The 18,483-nt window shown below is 43.8% G+C and overlaps 1 protein-coding gene across 11 annotated transcripts in view; it reads left to right on the forward strand.

The window, feature by feature from the left end:
* ttn.2 (titin, tandem duplicate 2) overlaps window positions 1–18,483 on the forward strand; it is a 188,528-nt gene that overhangs the window by 48,227 nt on the left and 121,818 nt on the right. For 6 of the 11 annotated variants that reach the window (XM_047337112.1, XM_047337113.1, XM_047337114.1 and 3 more), the window contains exons 39-61: window positions 4,422–4,703; window positions 6,390–6,668; window positions 6,765–7,046; window positions 7,140–7,418; window positions 7,723–8,010; window positions 8,562–8,840; window positions 9,479–9,760; window positions 10,001–10,279; window positions 10,464–10,751; window positions 11,095–11,382; window positions 11,517–11,807; window positions 12,733–13,020; window positions 13,735–13,845; window positions 13,936–14,221; window positions 14,313–14,496; window positions 14,578–14,661; window positions 15,576–15,843; window positions 15,979–16,239; window positions 16,652–16,861; window positions 16,975–17,052; window positions 17,147–17,173; window positions 18,122–18,178; window positions 18,310–18,354. In XM_047337112.1, the coding sequence (XP_047193068.1) occupies window positions 4,422–4,703; window positions 6,390–6,668; window positions 6,765–7,046; window positions 7,140–7,418; window positions 7,723–8,010; window positions 8,562–8,840; window positions 9,479–9,760; window positions 10,001–10,279; window positions 10,464–10,751; window positions 11,095–11,382; window positions 11,517–11,807; window positions 12,733–13,020; window positions 13,735–13,845; window positions 13,936–14,221; window positions 14,313–14,496; window positions 14,578–14,661; window positions 15,576–15,843; window positions 15,979–16,239; window positions 16,652–16,861; window positions 16,975–17,052; window positions 17,147–17,173; window positions 18,122–18,178; window positions 18,310–18,354 (5,016 nt within the window). Of the gene's footprint in view, window positions 1–36; window positions 325–422; window positions 702–1,712; window positions 1,995–2,327; window positions 2,607–2,697; window positions 2,977–3,067; window positions 3,347–3,434; window positions 3,723–3,812; window positions 4,092–4,421; window positions 4,704–6,389; window positions 6,669–6,764; window positions 7,047–7,139; window positions 7,419–7,722; window positions 8,011–8,561; window positions 8,841–9,478; window positions 9,761–10,000; window positions 10,280–10,463; window positions 10,752–11,094; window positions 11,383–11,516; window positions 11,808–12,732; window positions 13,021–13,734; window positions 13,846–13,935; window positions 14,222–14,312; window positions 14,497–14,577; window positions 14,662–15,575; window positions 15,844–15,978; window positions 16,240–16,651; window positions 16,862–16,974; window positions 17,053–17,146; window positions 17,174–18,121; window positions 18,179–18,309; window positions 18,355–18,483 lie in introns of all 11 variants that reach the window. The other 5 variants (XM_047337122.1, XM_047337115.1, XM_047337116.1 and 2 more) reach the window with 5 other exon arrangements.

Consider the following 18,483-nt stretch of genomic DNA (forward strand, 5'->3'; position numbering starts at 1 on the left):
TTCTTCTCACCTCTTTTTTTCTTTTACCAATGTTAGATCAAATAATTCCACCGTCTTTCACAAGAAAACTGAAGCAGACAGAAGGTATCAAAGGATCGTTTGCTCATCTGGATTGTCTCGTCTCTGGCTCCCTGCCAATAACCATTCAGTGGTACAAAGACGAGAGAGAGATCCAAACTGATGACAAACACAAATGCACGTTCTTTGAGAATGTTGCTTCTTTGGAAATCTCTCGTCTTGACAGTAAAGACAGTGGCAGCTTTACCTGTATGACTAAAAACAAAGCAGGGACGATTCAGTGCTCAGGAATCCTTTTTGTTAAAGGTTTGCAAGCACTTTGTCTTCGTTGTAAAGCCACAAAAAGAAAGAACTTTAGTCAAATATGCAGCTTTCACAAGCATTGGTTTGTTTTTCTCTTCCAGAACCACCATGTATTCTTGAAAAGCCTGAGTCCATGAAGGTTCTGCCTGGCTCGAAGGTCCAGTTTAACGTCCTGGTCTCTGGCACGCCGCCGCTGACCATCAAATGGTTTAAAAACAAGAAAGAGATTTTGTCCAGTGCTGACTGCTCTGTGATCAAAGACAACGCTTCCAGCTCATTGGAGCTCTTCTTTGCCAAAACCTCAGATTCTGGAGACTTTGTCTGTGAAATCCAGAACGATGTTGGCTCCACTTCATGCCAGGCAACACTCTTTGTCAAAGGTTATCTTATCTTCTTTATGTGAAACTGAGTTAATGTCTCCATCCATCTTTTCTCACATGCTTTAATGAATCCAATGAATGAATTTGTTTCTTCCCTTTGGCGTCATGCTGACCCTCCACTTTCCGATAGAACATGCATCTCACACTTAATAGATTTCATTCAAAACTTTTCTGTATAAAGTGACTGTAGAGTTCAGGGGTCTTCAACGAAAGACGTACAGTGAATCAGGCTTCCTCTCCTGCTGAGTTCCGGACTGTTAAATACCTTTGTCGGACTGAATCCGTTTCATTTTTTCTCTCAGTTCATGTCTTTGTTTTTCTCTCTACCAGTGTTTCAGTCGCAGCAACCTTGCATTTCTTACCTATGTGCTCATCTGAGAAGGTCTTTTAATGTCGCCTAGAATCCACTGTTGTCAGTCAACACTCGTCTACTCACTGTTCTGCTGCGAGTGAAATAATAGAAGACCCGTGTAGATCGATCCAGAGGCTTTGAGCTCAGTTATATTCTGCATCCGTAGCTTTGACCGCCTCGTTGAGTTTGTTACAGGAAGAAAAAATTTGAACTTTTCTGTCCACTCTGCTTGGACGGTCTATTGCTCTGATTGGATTTTGGGCAGCATGATGCCATGTCTGACGTTACATCTCTTTGCTTCCCAAACGTAACGTTACCCAGAAACTTATGATAGCAACACATCAGGACCCACACGACTCTACTGGGCTGGCCTAGGTACACCTGTTAAAAAGTTTCTTAAATCATAAAATAGGTCTATTGTTTGGTTTCTATTCTGCATTATGTCTTCTTACGTATTCTTTACGGTCCGTATTTGGACCAGAGTCCTCTAGCTGGTGACTCCTTGTATAGTACACCTCCTTCTTTTACACACACTGATTTAATTAAAGTCTGAGAAACATTTGGATGGAAACTTACACTCTATCAACTTTATAGATGTCAAAGCTTTCCCCTCATAATCTTTCTTATGGTTATGTCTATTGTTTCATTTTATCCCTTAGAGCCTCCTAAGTTCACACGGACACCAGCTCGTGTGTCTGTGGTCCGTCCTGGTCAAAGTAAAGTCTTTGACTGTCAGGTGACCGGCACACCTGAGATAGATATCTACTGGTTCAAGGACGGCTCGGAGATCAGCCCCAGTGATCGGTACAAGATTGCCTTTATTAATTCTGTGGCCACTCTGGAAGTCTGTGGGCTTGATGGCAAAGACAGTGGGATTTACTACTGTGAGGCTCGTAATGAGGCTGGCAGTGAGAGCTGCAGCATGGAGCTCAAGGTCAAAGGTTAGTTCTGTCAGAAGACATGATGTTTTAAGAATGTTTTGTACAAAATTCCTTTGGGAGGTCGCCTTTCCTAGATTGTAGGACATTCTCCTGTTGGCATTGGTTTCGGTAGAGTTTTTATGCTAAGCTTCTGAAATCAAAAAAATGATTTCAAATTGAGAACCACCACCACCACTCACAGTTTGCTTAGTGGATCTTAAACAGCTCCGATTTTGTTTCTATGGGAAACATTTCTTCCTAATGTACAGAAAAAGTCAAGAGTCTGTGGAATAAAATATTTAGAAAATAATGACCTTGTGAGAAAAGATTGGTGATTGTTTTCTCTCATCTCAGAACCACCATCGTTCATTAGAGAGCTGTCTGCGACTGACGTTGTAAAGGGCTCCAGCGCCTGTTTGGAATGTCAGGTTGCTGGAACAGGTCCTTTTGAAATAACATGGCACAAAGATGCAAAGGAGATCAAACCCAGTGCAAAACATGGCTTCTCCCAGATGAGCGGCGTTGTAGGTCTGGAGGTGCACAAGTGTGACGCTGTAGATGTTGGTGAATATCAGTGTACTGTTGCTAACGAGGTGGGCAGCTGTACTTGTAAAGCTACACTAAAGCTCAAAGGTTGGTCTAATCAGAATTACAAGAACACATTTTTATCTTCTCAGGTGATATTTGATCGTTACATTAACATTTGACTGGTTTTCTTTGATAGAACCACCAACATTTACCAAGAGGATTGAGAACACTGCTACTGTTCTGGGTAAACTGGCAGAGTTTCAGTGTGTTGTGCAGGGCTCACCCACTCTCTCTGTACAGTGGCAAAAAGATGAGAACTGGATTTTGGAGAATCCAAAGATTGAGAGAACATTTGAGAACAATGTGGCCACTCTTAGAATTCCTGCCTGTGAGGCGACTCACAGTGGAAAATACACCTGCCAGGTGGTGAACGATGCTGGGCAGGATAAGTGCTTTGCTGCCCTCACTGTGCAAGGTACACCTGTGTTCATGTATTCATCAAATCATTCCATGGTCCTGACTCGCTTAGACACTTGATGAATTTTTGACTTTGCTTTGCATTGTAGAGCCTCCTCAGATCACAGAGAAACCTGAAGTGATAAAGGTTACAGTCGGAGATCCAGTCAGTCTCGACTGTAAGGTAACAGGCTCCCCTGAGCTCAAAGTGAAATGGATGAAAGATGGTAAAGAGCTTCAATCCATCAGGCAGCACAAGACCAGCTTTGAGAACAACATCAGCTGCCTAAAGATTACGTCTGCTCAGAGAGAGGATGAAGGAGAGTATGTCTTCCAGGTGGAAAACCACATCAGAAGCTGCTCCTGTAAAGTTAAAGTGATCGTTCTAGGTTGGTGTGAGAATCATAAAATACCTGTGGCACGTAGTGACACATTGAACACTGTGTAAATGTTTTATTATTATTCTCTTGGTAACAGAACAAGTAATTCCCCCGAGCTTCACCAAACCCCTGGTAGACATGCAGGAGATATTGGGCTCCTTTGTTCAGATATGTTGCAAAATATCCGGTTCCCTCCCCATCAGTGTGGAATGGCAGAAAGACGGGACCAAAATCTCTAGTGGTGTTAAACACAAACTGCTGCAGCAGGACAATGCTGTGTCCATTGAGATTGAGCAGCTAGAGATATCTGACGCAGGAGCTTACTCTTGCAAACTGACCAATCCAGCAGGAAGTTGTCAATGCAGTGGATCCCTCATGGTCAAAGGTTAGATACTACTCACCAACGTGGTTGGTCATGTAATCCCGAACCCAAAGGTGAGTATCTCTTTAACCCGCTCCATCTTGTTCTCTTCAGAACCTCCGAGCTTCATGACGCTGCCCGAGTCCCAGGCGGCTCTACCCAATGCTACCGTTCGCTTCAAAAGCTCATTTAAGGGAACTCCTCCCTTCACGGTCAAATGGTTCAAGGACGACACAGAGCTCATGACCGGGCCCACATGTTTCACTGGGCTGGAGGGGCAGTCTTGCTTCTTAGAGCTGTTTTCAGTGGGTGTCACCCAGACTGGAGTTTACTCTTGCCAAGTCAGCAATGATGCTGGTTCTGTTCGCTGTAGCACAGACTTGACAGTCAAAGGTTGGATTTTAATCTTTTAAGTCAACCCTTGCGTGGCTGTTTTCATCTCTCATCTGCATCGCTGGATAAAACCAGTGATTTTGTCTCATTTTCTCAGCTTCGCAGCATCTTTGTCGTTATTATTTAAAGCTTTTTTCACTGCTGCAGCTTCTCATCAACAACTATTTGTTGCCTTTGTGTTGCACTTGTATTTTCCACAACCATCCTGTCTCCGCTGCTAACCTGTCATTGTTAGCTGACATCCTCAGCTTCCTTCCCTGTCATAACCATCTATGTAAAGCGTCCTTACATGCTTCCAGCAGCTAACGTGTCTGTATTTTGGCTTTTCAGAACCACCTGAGTTTGTGCTGAAACTCCCTGCCACTAAGTTTGTGAAGCAGGGCGAGTCACTCCGCCTGGAGTGCAAAGTCAGTGGCACAGCTCCTCTGAAAGTGACCTGGTACAAACACGACACCAAGGTCACAGACGGGGGCAACTACAGGACGTCATTTGTTGACTTGGTAGCAGTCCTGGAACTGCTCTCCACCAGCTTTGATGATGATGGAGTTTACACCTGTGAAGCTCAGAATGATGCTGGCAGCATCAGCTGCAGCAGCACACTAACCGTTAAAGGTCAGCCTCTCACTGATTTCCTCATCGTCATTTATTTTTCTTGGACTATCTGATGCACTGGTTGTTCAGTGTGTTGTAGAGGTTCTTGTCAAAGTTTTTTTGTATGGCTTAAAGCTGGTGTCCATAACATTTTCATCTGGTGCAGTCGGGTTTCGTTACATACTCAGGCTACACTGGCCTGATAGATTTTCCTTAATTTTACGCTTATGTTTTTTTTATTTGAGAGTTTATTTGGCTATGCAAATTTAGTTTCTTCAAAATCAGTGCACCACTAACAACATATTTGGATACACAATTTTCACAAAACTTTTAGCTGTCGTTCCAGAAAAATTCCACATCTGTTCCATCGTCTTTGTTGTAGTTCCAAGTTTACTGTTCCATCATCTTTCCACTACTCCGCAATCTTAACTGTAGTTTGACCAACTATCTACGACAGCCCCACCATCCCTTCACAAAAATCCTGCAATCGTGGCTGTAGTCCCAACATGCAGCATCACAAAATTCATTCATTCATTCACTCCTGATTCTTAGTAGATTCAACAGATACAAATCAACTGTCTTAACTGTAATTCCACCAAATTCAAGTTAGTGATATCGTCCCTCCACAATGACTCAACTCATCTCGGTCCACTTACACAACTCTGCCATCTTAGCTGAAGTGTAGAAAAGCATCCACAACTAGCATTTGTCTGTGAACAGGCCCCTTATGAATTTTACACACTTAGATATCAGTCCCTTAAATATGCTGGACTTTTTGTCATCAAGATCCATAAAAATTATAATAAGTTCTATTTGACAATGTTAAAGTAAGAGATAAAAAAATTCTGGCGCCACCCCTTTGTCCTGATCCACACCAACATTTAATGGATTCTTTCTTGGTCCATGTTCCATCCTCCCACTAAGGTTACTTGAAATCTGTTCAGGAGGTTTAATGTGATCCTTTTGACAAAAACACAAATTGACAGTGATGAAAACAATCTCCTTAGCAGACCTAATCATTTAGCTCTTAAACCACCAATTCTACATCAGTTCTGCTATTGTAGTTGTAGTTCCAACTATCATTAACATAAATTCCACCATCTTAGTTGTAGTCCCAACCATCTTCCACAGAAACTCCACCATCTTAGTTGTAGTCCCAACCATCTTCCACAGAAACTCCACCATCTTAGTTGTATATCAAACAAATACTGTATTTACAACTCTGCAGTCTTGACTGTAGTTGCAAAAGCCTTCCACATGAACTCTTCCACTTTAGCAGTATTCACATCCACCTTTCACAGGACTCATGCTGCACAACATTATACCTCTGAATTCGGAGCTCAGAGCCCGGAACTCAGAGTGGGGATTTTTTTCCGAACTTCCAAGTCAGAATTCCGACTCGGAGGTGCATTCCAGTTGCAGTTTCCGACTCGGAGGTCGGTGTTCCGACATTGTAATGGAAAGATAAACCCTAATTCTGTGCTCCGAGTTCTCACATGTAATGGAACCCAGGGTCAGACCATCTGAGCTGTAGCTCCAACAACCTCCAACAGCAACTTTCTTAACTGTAGTTCCATAAACTACATAATTTCAAGGATATCTCTACTGGCCTTTTGTCACTGAATCGCGGTCACATGAAATGTTACGGGTCTCAGCTTTAAGATTTCGTCATTTCGTCACATTAACAGTTTCCTGATCTTTTTGTAGACGCTCCATCTTTTGTCAAAGTCCCTCAGCCTGTCGAAGGGCTGAAGGGTAAGGACGTGAGTCTGTACTGCGAGATGAGCGGTACAGCTCCATTCCAGATCACCTGGTTCAAAGACAGGAAACCTCTGATGGAGAGCAGGAAATATAAGATGGTGAGCGAGGGCAGCTCGTCTACGCTGCATGTCATTGGGATAGAGCCGTCAGACGTTGGCGAATACGAGTGCAAAGTGTCAAACAGTGTAGGAAAAGACACCTGCCAGACGTCAGTTAAACTCAGAGGTCAGTAGAAATTGCGATGGTCTCAAATGAAAATCATTAGCATTAGATTTTCAAATAACTTGTCACCTTGCTGACTTTCCCTTCTCCTCTCCTCAGAACCTCCGTCGTTTGGGAAGAAACTGTCAAACATGACAGTGATACTGGGAGAGGAGGTGACCCTTGTTGCCACTGTTAAAGGCTCTGAACCCATTACTGTGTCCTGGGTTCAAGACAAGGATCACATTCTCAGAGATGGTGACAACAGGAAAATCACCTTTGAGAACAACCAGGTCGCTCTTAAGGTCTTTAAGGCCGATGCAACCACGGCAGGCAAATACACCTGCCAACTCAGAAACGATGCTGGGAGTGTGGAGTGTTTCGCTAACTTGACCGTTCTAGGTTTGTAACCATATAATTCTCTCTTTCTCTTGCAGTTTGTTACCCTGCAGTGTTGATTAAACAAATGTTCTGCTCCTTCTCTGTCGATTCCAGAACCTGCTAAGATAGTGGATAAGCCTGATTCTCTGAGTGTGACGGCAGGCGATATCGCCGCCCTCGAGGTCAAAGTGTGTGGAACCCCAGAGCTCATTCCAAAGTGGTTCAAGGACGGTGTGGAGCTGGCCCCTGGGAGCAAATACAAAATCTCATTTTCTCGCATGATTTCCAGCCTCAACGTTCTTTCTGCAGAAAAAGTGGACTCTGGAGAATATACGTTTGAGGTTATGAACGAGGTCGGGAAGGACCTGAGCAAAATTAATCTCACAGTTTTAGGTTGGTGTTTTCTCTGTACTTTGGAATTTGATGACTTGAGCTGGGTATATTTTTACGTATACTTTAAGATACCGATACTGTACATTTGGTAACAATATCCATAAGTCCAGAAATTTTGAGATCCTTTGATAAAATAAGAACAAGGTTTTCTTGTTGAGTCAACAGGTTTATTAATCTGACCAACATCACTGGTGAACCATGTCAGACACTTGTTGAGGTTTCATACCCAGCTCTGCTAACGTTAACACATTGAAACTGTAATTGTCCTGATGCAGCACCAACTTCCTGTTTCCCTCCCTCACAGATAAAACCATTCCTCCGGCCTTCTCCAGGAAGTTGAGGGACTGTAACACAGTGGTTGGAGAAGCTGGAGAGATGGAGTGCAAAGTGTCGGGCTCTCCTCCTTTCACCATCTCATGGTCCCACGATGGGGAGGAGATACAGAGCGGCCCGAACTATGAGATTTCATTCAGTGAGAACAGCTGCATGATCAAAGTGCCCACTTTGAAGCTGTCGGACTCTGGACTATATAAGTGTAAAGCTGTCAACAAGGCAGGATCCTGTGAAACCTCCGCGTCCTGGGTTGTCAAAGGTCAGAAACTAGTCAGCGTCTCGATGGCTTTGAAAATGAATATAATGCACATCTTCTGTTTGAAATGAGGAAACACTGACAGGTTATCCATATATGGATTTTGGTTTTACTCAAAAATGTTTACTCCACAGAAAGTCTGAAGACAATTATTTAAAAAGATCATTTCATTGGACAAACAGACTCGATGTTAAATGGACTTTTAAAGATCTTTTCTATTTTTATTGACTCAAAGTCACATTCACACACACATACATACAGCGTTGCTACTGACCACACCTTTTCTATCACATTCACACAAATCATACACTGAAGAGCCATCAGAGGTTATTTAGGGTTAAGTGTCTTGCCCAAGGGCACATCGGCATGCAGACTGGGGGAAGGTGGGATCGAACCGCCGACCTTTGAGGAGGTAGAGTCGGTAAAGCACATTTCGTCTTAAATGTGCTTTGAGACAAAAGAAAGGGACAAATATAGAATAAACATCATATGAATAAACAGGATATTACTGATATAAAAACAAAACAAAAATAAATATTAATCTTTGTTCCCAGAACCTCCATCCTTCGTGGTGCCACCGCAGCCGGTGGAGGCCATGCCAGGCTCCAACGTGACTTTCTCAGCCATGGTGAAAGGCAGCGCGCCGCTAAAGCTGAAGTGGTTCAGAGGAGCGAAGGAGATGGAGGCTGGACGGGACTGTGACTTCTCCCTGAAGGACAACCAGGTCGTTCTGGAGCTCGTCAACGTGGACAGGTCTGTCGCCGGAGAGTACACGTGTCAGATCATCAACGACGCAGGAAATGAAAGCTGTCCGGTTAACCTCACTGTCAAAGGTCAGTCTGACATTCAGCCGTCATGTAGGTCTACAGACTGATCACGATCAGCTGTCAATCAAGACGTCTCAGCCCGTTTCGATATCATCAAATAACTAATGAGAAGTGATCACAAACATGAACACATGGACAAAAATCAGTGATAAGACCTAGCTCACATGACATGGAGGGGGCGGGGCTTATGACCTGTACTGCAGACATACAATAGGGGCGGGCCTTATGACCTGTACTGCAGGCAGACACCAGGGGCCGGGACTTATGACCTGTACTGCAGCCAGACACCAGGGGGCGATCAGGATGATTTGACTTAATGTCGTCCATCTTTATTTACAGTCAATTTTATTATAAAATAACTGTTTGTTTATTCTTCGACTGTAGAAAAGTTACTAGATATTCTTCTTTGAGGAATTAAAAAGGTCTTAAAATGAATTATGAAAATATAATATTGTTTTATTTGTATAATCCCCGTCAGTCGTGGATCAGGGGTTTTCTCTGGTCATGATAAATCAACAGAAATGTACTATTTTATCTGAAAACTCTGATGTCAAGTATTTTACTAACAAGCTCCGAGCTCAGATTGATCTTGTAATGTTCCACTTCTCATTGAAATGAACGTTGAGTTTGATGGTGTCCCTCAGAGCCAGCAGCCTTCTCCAAGAAGCTGAAGGACGTTTCGGTTGAGAAGGGAAAACCGTTGACTCTGGAGTGTACGTACACTGGAACCCCGAAGATCACAGTGAGCTGGTACAAAGACGGACAGCAGATCTTTGCTTCGTACAAATACAACATCACCACGACCGAGAGCTCCTGCATCCTGGAGTGTCTCAGCACAGACGACAAGGAGGCCGCAGGAAAATACAGCTGCCGAGTGTCCAACGACGCCGGAGAGGACGCGTGTGAGGCGACCGTGTCCATCCTGGGTCGGTTCAAATCCTTGATTGGTGTAAACTTTCTTAAAATTGAGACTTAGCTTATCTCACCTACTGGATCTCTATGGGATCGTTAGCAGCTCCACTCCTCTCCTGAAGTGGGTTAGGGTTAGGTTCAGGGGGTTAGATATGAGGATTGGGCGGGTTTTCAGCTCTAATTGGTCCACAGTCAACAGTAGCTGTCATTTCACCTCTCTGGTAGGTTTTGACGGTTTGTGTCTGTGACTGCAGAGCCACCGTATTTCGCAGAGTCTCTGGAGCCCATGGAGGTGACTGCCGGAGACGCCGTGTGTCTCAAGTGTCAGGTGGCGGGAACGCCCGAAATCAAAGTGTCCTGGTTCAAGGCAGACGGCAAAGTACGCTCCAGCCCCACCTGTAGGCTGGAGTACTCCAAGGGCGTCGCCTGTCTGAAGCTCAGCAAAGCCACCAAGTCCGATGTGGGAGAGTACACCTGCAAGGCGGAGAACCGGATCGGTTCCACCTCCTCCACCTGCAGACTCAATGTGCAAGGTGAAAACCTGACGCTCCGAGTCATTTCTTTCTTTGTTCTAAATTGGAAAACTTCTCATTTCTAAATCAGTTGATTTATTTGTAGAATGGAAATCAAAAATCTGAAACTTTTGGAAAAATAAAATGACATCAGTTATATCAAATTAGAATAATATATAACAAACCGTGTCTTCACCTTCCCCAGAGGCCAAAACTCCGCCGACCTTCCCCAAGAAAATCACCAGCCTGCAGCAGACGGAGGGCGAGTCCGTCAGGTTCGAGTGCCGCGTCGCCGGCTCGTCACCCATCGAGGTGTCGTGGCTGAAAGACGGCGAGCCTCTGAGGCAGGGAGACGAGTTCTCCATGCTGTACGACGACAACACGGCCGTGCTGCAGATCAGCCGTGGCGAGATGAGGCACTCTGGGGAGTACGCCTGCGTGGCCACCAACAGCGTGGGCTCGGCCTCCTGCAGAGCCAAGCTCACCCTGCAAGGTGTGTCTGAGTTCACTGACCTATGACCTTCTGTTCAGTTTGAGGCAAAATATCTCAACCTCCTTTGATCTGAGTCTCCATCACAAACTCTGTGCAAGTGTTTTTATTTTCAGTGTATTAAGAAGACAGGAAGTCGTCAGCAAAAACTGTTGATTGGCTTTATGTAAAATTTAAATCAAACTCCTGGAGGTTGAGAAACCCTGCTCTCGGGTTAATAAGACGAGTTGAGGCACAATGATGTTCACAGAGCTTCTGTGAAATAATAATAATAATAATAATAACATTTGTTATTGTTGTCGTTGTCATGGTCTTATCTTCTTCCTGCTCTGTCACGGACCTGCAGAACCAAGATACCCTCCGGTCTTTGACAGGAAGTTGTCACCACAGGAAGTGACGGTGGGTGACAGCATTGAGCTTGAGTGTCACATGACCGGCTCTGCCCCCATCAAAGTCACATGGTCCAAAGACCACAAAGACATTCGCTCTGGGGGGAATTATAAGATGAGCTGCGTGGAGAACACGCCGCACCTGACCATCGTGAAGGCGGACAGAGCCGACACGGGCCGCTACTTCTGCCATGCCTCTAATGACATGGGGAAAGACTCTTGTTCCTCTGACATCACTGTCAAAGGTATTTTAACCCGGGCCACACCCACGCCACCCCGGCCCCCTCTTCTTTAACACTCGAGGTCCCTTTGAGGGCATTTCTTTGTGTGGGGAAAAGCAGCTTCCTCTCCTCACGCGGCTTCCCTCTCTTGTTTTCAGAGCGTAAAAACCCTCCGGTGTTCACCAAGAAGCCATCGGAGCACGTCGAGGACACGGAGGGAAAACTGGTGAAGATGGAGGGCCGAGTGTCGGGCTCGCAGCCCATGTCCATCGGCTGGTTCAAAGACAACACAGAGATCCACAGCTCGGACAAATACGACATCAGTTTTAAAAGTAATGTGGCCGTTCTGTGCATCAAGAGCAGCCAGGTGAGCGACAGCGGCAGCTACACCTGCCAGGCCTCCAATGAGGCGGGAAGTGTCTCGTGTGACGTCACCGTTGGCATCTCAGGTGGGTGGGGCTCACAACGTCATTATGTTTATTCTGTGGTTTGTCCTGTGGCTCAGATCTGATTCTTTTCTTTTTCATATCGACCAATCAAAACATTTACTGAACATTTGTTTGCTTCTTTTACGATGCTGATACAAACACTTGTATATATCTTATGATCTTATCTTATGTCATCTTATCGTATCTTCTCTTTCTTCTCTTTTCTTTTCCGTGGACATTTTTCAGTCCATTAGTTGTTTCCGCACAAACAAACTTTCTATTCTTCCTCTTTAAATCAATTAAAAAGCTTTTTTGATGATGAAGTGACAGAAACTAACAAATTAGTTTTTCGAGTTTTTGAATAATTTAAACTTCAAATCTCATAACGTGATATTTGACTTGTCATTACGAATCAAGGATCTTCGTGTATTAATTATGGATCTCATAATTATCTGATCTGTTTTTACTAGTGTAGTAAACGTGATCATCATGACGAGATGTGTATTGTTGGATTATTAGATGTGGATCCAGTGATTGTTGTTATATGAACTCTTGTTATTATGAGATGATGAGCAGAGTCTGACAGATTTATTATATTAAAATCTACTGATATGAGTCTTCCTCAGATAATCACTATCAGTGTTTGTATTTGCCATTATGAGAAGTAATATCTTACGGAATTAACAAAGCAGAAAAGATGAGCATGTTAAGATTTTACATAAAAAACAGAATTTTCTTTTCTTGACTAAAGTTCTATACATTTGATTGTTTTTGTGTTTTCTTTTTTATAGTTATTTATGATAAAGTTTATGGTTAAACTGTAAAATATCAAGACTAAATTACATTTCCTTGTCATAAATCTTTGATAATAACAATATTTTACAATCTTTTTCAATATATATGGCCTCAACACTGCCCCCATGACACTGTCTTCTGTCTCCTGCAGAGGCCAAGAAGCCTCCCGTGTTCGACGTCCCGCTCAAACCAGCGACTGTGGATGAGGGTGAGAAGCTGAGCCTCAGGTGCCACGTCTGCGGGTCTCCTCCTCTCAAGATCCAGTGGATGAAAGACAGGAAGGACCTGACGTCGGCCGGGAGCACCAGGATCAGCTTCTCCGACGGGACGGGCTGCCTGGAGATCAGCCCGGCCTCCAGACACGACGCAGGCGATTACCTGTGCAAGGCCTCCAACGACGCAGGCAGCGAGTTCTGCAAAGCCAAAGTCACAGTGAAAGGTAAGAAATTTCTGACTCCTCAACTCTACAATATTAATATCAGATCCTGTAACACGTGTCCAGCTGCTCTCACACTGTAAGAAATAAATAAATGAAAAATAGTTGACTTTCAAATGTGCGTGTGTTTATTGACACTGTATCGGCTTATTGATCGATCAAACCTTCTACTGCACACACTACATGTAGTAACATGATATAAACACATGGGGGCAGAGGCAGAGAAAGGTGCCCGGTGCATGATGGGAGTTTTCCCACCAGTCCGGACCTGAGCAGCTTTAAGTATAATCCTCACCAAAGAGGGAAGTTTTAAATCTTGAATGTAGCGAGAGTGTCTGCCTCCTGAACCCAAACTGGAGCTGATTCAGTTTGTTTCTTCCAGTCTGTCAGATACTGACCAGCTCTACCTGGTGGACAGCTGAAGTCATTACATGTTTTAGTAAAGCTGTGGAACATTGGTCTGATTATCGTTAAGTGTTTTTGATCCTCTGATGTGATCAGACTCATGACACTGCAGTTTCATGTTCTGTTCACATGGATCTTATTAAAAACGTTTTTTTTCTTTGTTCATCATCTTTGTGAGTTTGAATTGTTTAAAACCTTGTAAGAACTGAGATATCGCATTTTGAACTAAAAACTGGAAATAAAAACTGTTTTATTAGTGATGTAATGGAAAAGACCAGTTTTGTGAAGTTGCACCGTGTCGATGTGTTGCAGAGAAACCAGGAGCAGCTCCGCTTCCTGCTGAAGCTCCATCTGCTGCTTCGCCCAAAAAACTGGACAACCTGTTCTTCATCGAGGAGCCGAAGACCGCACACGTCATTGAGAGTAAGACACATGACACACAGCACAACACAACCTGTGAAGTAGATGTCAGTCTGTAGCTCTGTCCTGAACCTTCCTTCTGTTGTTCCTCAGAAGGCACCGCAACCTTTATCGCCAAGATGGGCGGAGACCCCATCCCCAGTGTGAAGTGGATGAAGGGGAAGTGGAGGCAGGTCACTCATGGCGGCAGGATTTCCATCGAGCAGAAGGGCCAGGAGGCCAAACTGGAGATCAAAGAGGTGACCAAGTCGGACTCGGGTCAGTACAGGTGCGTCGCCTCCAACAAGCACGGAGAGATCGAGTGCAGCGCCGACATGCATGTGGACGAGAAGAAAGAGGCGACGCTCCTCGAGGGAGACCTCCGGGCCAAACTGAAGAAGTGAGTTTAAAGGAGAACACACGGTTCAGACATCACCATCCAGTGTCTCCATCTTTACAAACCCATGGTGTCTCCTTTGTTATGTCCTCAGGACGCCGTCAAAGCAGAAGAGTCCACAGGAGGAGAAGGACATCGACATTGTTGAGCTGTTGAGGAACGTGGACCCCAAAGAGTACGAGAAATACGCCCGAATGTACGGCATCACAGACTACCGTGGCCTGCTGCAGGCCATCGAGCAGCTGAAGAAGGAGAAGGCTGAAGAAAGTGGAAGACCGGTAACACTCTGCCCAGTCATCGCCTCACGTGTGTGTGTCTGTAGACATCGTCCTTAATGATAATGTTTTTGCTGTTGACAGGAACTGGAACGTGGAGACAGAGAGTCAGATGAGGACATGGCCCGACTGGTGGCCGACCTGCAGAAGAGGATGGAGCGCACAGAGGTCAGAACACACTTCCTTTTCTTCCTGGATTCGTCAGGAGGTCAAAGACAGTACATCCATGAAGTGCACAACAATAATCTGCACAAAACAAAATGCAAACTCAAAACTCAGACAGGGTTTTTGCCTTCCGTTGCACTTTTTCTGATTCATACATGATTCATACTGTTTCAGCTAAATACTATCAACAATATTTTATTTAAGATTGCTTTTGTTAGTATGACTTCATGTGATATTTATCCAGTTTCTGGAGATTTACTCTAAAAATCAATTTCTGCCACTTTTCGACCAACATGGAACAAGTTCCATTTCAGTTTGAGCATTTAACTTTAAAACATTCTGAGAATTTCAACCAAATTGGTTCGGAACCAAAAAGTGGTTTCCCAACTATAAACAAAAAAGAGTGAACTGCGATGAAATATTCCACAGGTTACAAAGAGACAACGAAGAATAAACCTTCAAAAAAACAATTATATACCAAGGAAACCAGAGGCTGCAGAACTTTTTAAGTTTCCTTCAGTATCACAATGATCCAGGGACAGTTAACTTTTCATCACTGGGATCACTGCAAACAGATGCTGGTCACAGTGAATTCAGCTGCTGTTAATGGGACAGTTTGATTCAATTTAAACAGGCTAACAGAGAACAACAGCACCACCTTGTGGCAGACATTATTCAGAACTGGATTTTAACGAGAGGAGGAGCCAGTTTGCAGTAAAACAGGACGTCACTGTGGCTGTGATTGTAAATGGGGTGGGGGGTGAAATATGAAGGAGTAACATTAAAATCATCCTCACAGAAATCCGGTCTGAATGGGGCTTCGGGGATAACAATAAGAAAATACAGGTTATGGTTAGTGGTGCGTTCCTATCAGTAAAATGGACTTCAGCGAGTTAATTCACTTGTTTTTCCTGTAGCCCGTCACCGTGGTGAAGGACATCTCTGATCAGTCCGTCCTCACCAACAAGGAGGCAGTGTTCGAGTGCAAGATCAAGATCAACTACCCAGAGATCACCCTGTCCTGGTACAAAGGCACACAGAAACTGGACACTGGTGACAAGTACGACATCAGCATCAGTGGCGACCGCCACCTGCTGAAGATCAAGAAGTGCCAATCGTCCGACCAGGGCAACTACCGGGTGGTCTGTGGGCCACACATCTCCAGCGCCAAGCTCACCGTCATGGGTCAGTACTGATACACACTACTCCTTGTACAATGGACAGATCACTGCAGTAGTTTTCACTTCAGATCAAACTTTGCAAGTTATTCTTTGATGCCCTGTGACATCTAAATAATTTGTTGCGCGCATTGTCTTTCAGAGGTGGAAGTCGAGAAGCATCTGCAGGACACATCGGGTAAGGAAGGGCAGTCGTGTACCCTGTCTTGTCAGTTGTCCATCCCTAACGTAGAGGCTCAGTGGTTTAAAAACGGCAAGCGGTTAGAGATGAAGGGCAGGTACACGTCTGAGGTGAAGCACAAGGTTCAGAAGCTTCTGATCAGAGACCTGAAGCATGACGACCAGGGTCGATACACCTGCAGGTACCAGCACCTGGAGTCGTCGGCCGACCTCTGGGTGGAAGGTTTGTACCTGGAAACCTTCTTGCAACCTTCTAGACGTGGTGGATGTTCTACCAGATCATTAATCTCTTTCGACTCCCCCCATCAAACTCTGAGACTAATGTTGGAGATCTTTTTTTCCCTCTTTCTTCTGGGATTTTTCTTCCTCTGTCCTAACATTCTTCACTCCTCTCCAGGATTATCTTGCAAAGACATCCGCCATCATCTCATTTGTTGTCTTCTTACATCTGTCTCTACTCGAATCCACCCTCCCCCCAACAACCAGTCATTGTAACGATCCCATAAACGTTCCTCTGATCCTCATTTCTAACTGTGTGGATGTTGTGTCGGTGAAAACTACCATTCAGCTACTGTCATACATTCCAAGATGTGATGCCAAACACGTTTACCCATTCACATCTTTATCTGTTTTAGCTGAACAAATTCATTTCACCAAACGCATCCACAACGTCGAAGTCAACGAGCGCCAGTCGGCCACCTTTGAGTGTGAGGTGTCCTTTGACAACGCTATCGTTTCATGGTACAAAGACACCTGGGAACTGAAAGAGAGCCCGAAGTACAACTTCACAAGCGAGGGCCGAAGACATTTCATGGTCATCCGAAATGTGGCCATTGAAGACGAAGGTGTGTAGGGCGCCATCGAGCCCCAAAGGCCCATCAAACAGCCCTACAGATTATCTTTGCTGATTGTTTTCATGACCTGAGTGTTAAACGTATTCATCACTAATCCCATGTAGGCGTGTACTCAGTGATTGTGAGGTTGGAGCCCAGAGGAGAGGCTAAGAGCACAGCTGAGCTTTATTTGTCTGGCAAAGGTACAGTTCCTAGTCAGGCGGCACCTTTTATGTTCTGTTCAGCTTTTGTCTGTTGTAGTGTTTAACGCCTTGCTTGCTCTTCCCTTTTTCACAGAAATTGAATTAGCAATGGTGCCCATCGGTGAGTACTTTGTCATCTAGATTAACCACAATCTATTGGAACGTTTCAGGAAATCCTCTTGTTGTCTGTCTTCACCAGAGAAGCTTAGCTTCGCACAGACACTGGAAACAGGGATATGATAATAAACACCTAGCATAATCAATGTTCCTGGCTATTTGATGTATGGAAGGTACATAAAGTTTGGATATCCACAATGATGCTAGCTGTGTGCAGTTAACGGAGGAATCATTTTTGTTTAGCATTATTTAGTGTTCTTTTAATGTATGTGAAACTCACAAAATTTTTAAATATAAATATCTTACATCATGCTAGCTACAGAAGGTATTATGCCATCAGTCCTTTTCTGAAGTGACAGAGAAAACAAGTTTTTCAAAAGTACAGACTGACAGCAACAAACTGATATTTTATACTGTTTGTAGTTGAATGACGTTGAGGCAGCTGTTAGCATATGCAACAGTATGCTAACCCTTTGACGGAAGTGTTTTTTAATGTAAAGATATGTTATGTATTTGTAGCTGTTTGCTTTGTGATAATAAGTGAGATATCTCAGCACATCTCAAAATATAAATATATGTCCAACTAGCTTTTCATGGTTGGTCAAAGAAATAGTAATTTCAAACTTTCAACCTATCCATATAACAGTAGTGGTTTATTGATGTCTCACTTCCACAAAGACTGAGCAGAGGCACACTACTAGCTTATGAAGTTAGCATTGACCATGACCAGTCGATCTCGTGGTTGTTTGATTGATGCAATGCTAACACTACTATCTATGTCTTACACTCTTCTACAACGCTGGCAAAAGCTGTAGAGTAAGAGGATTTTCTCAAATGTGAACTATTAATGTTTGAATACATTATATATATAATTGAACACAAATCATTTGTGTATTTGTGGTAGTTTTGTTTAAATAAAGTTTTGGTATGAACCATGTTTCATATGCTGTAGACGTCCCAGACACCTCAGTTCAGAGGCCTGACGTCCCCACGTCAGTGGCAATTCAAGGTAAGAGTGCAACCAGGAGCAGAGAGTAATAATTCATTATGAATCGTGAATCGTTATGAATCAAAATTCTTGAATTTTAAGCCACAAATTAAACCTCATAATGAAACCAACATGTTTTCTGTCTTTTAAAGAATCTGCTGAGTTCTATCATTATGAAGAAGAGCTTGAACATAGAGGTACTTACTCATCTGCTCACGTCCTCCACCCTGAAAAGATTTAACTGAAAACTGATTCTTACCTCGTTGACTGTCAAACTAATCCATGTTCGTCATGAACTGAAAACTCTTGTCTTTCTTCTTAATAAT

The sequence above is a fragment of the Scophthalmus maximus genome, chromosome 14 (genome assembly GCF_022379125.1).
Source record: "Scophthalmus maximus strain ysfricsl-2021 chromosome 14, ASM2237912v1, whole genome shotgun sequence".
NCBI lineage: Eukaryota > Metazoa > Chordata > Actinopteri > Pleuronectiformes > Scophthalmidae > Scophthalmus > Scophthalmus maximus.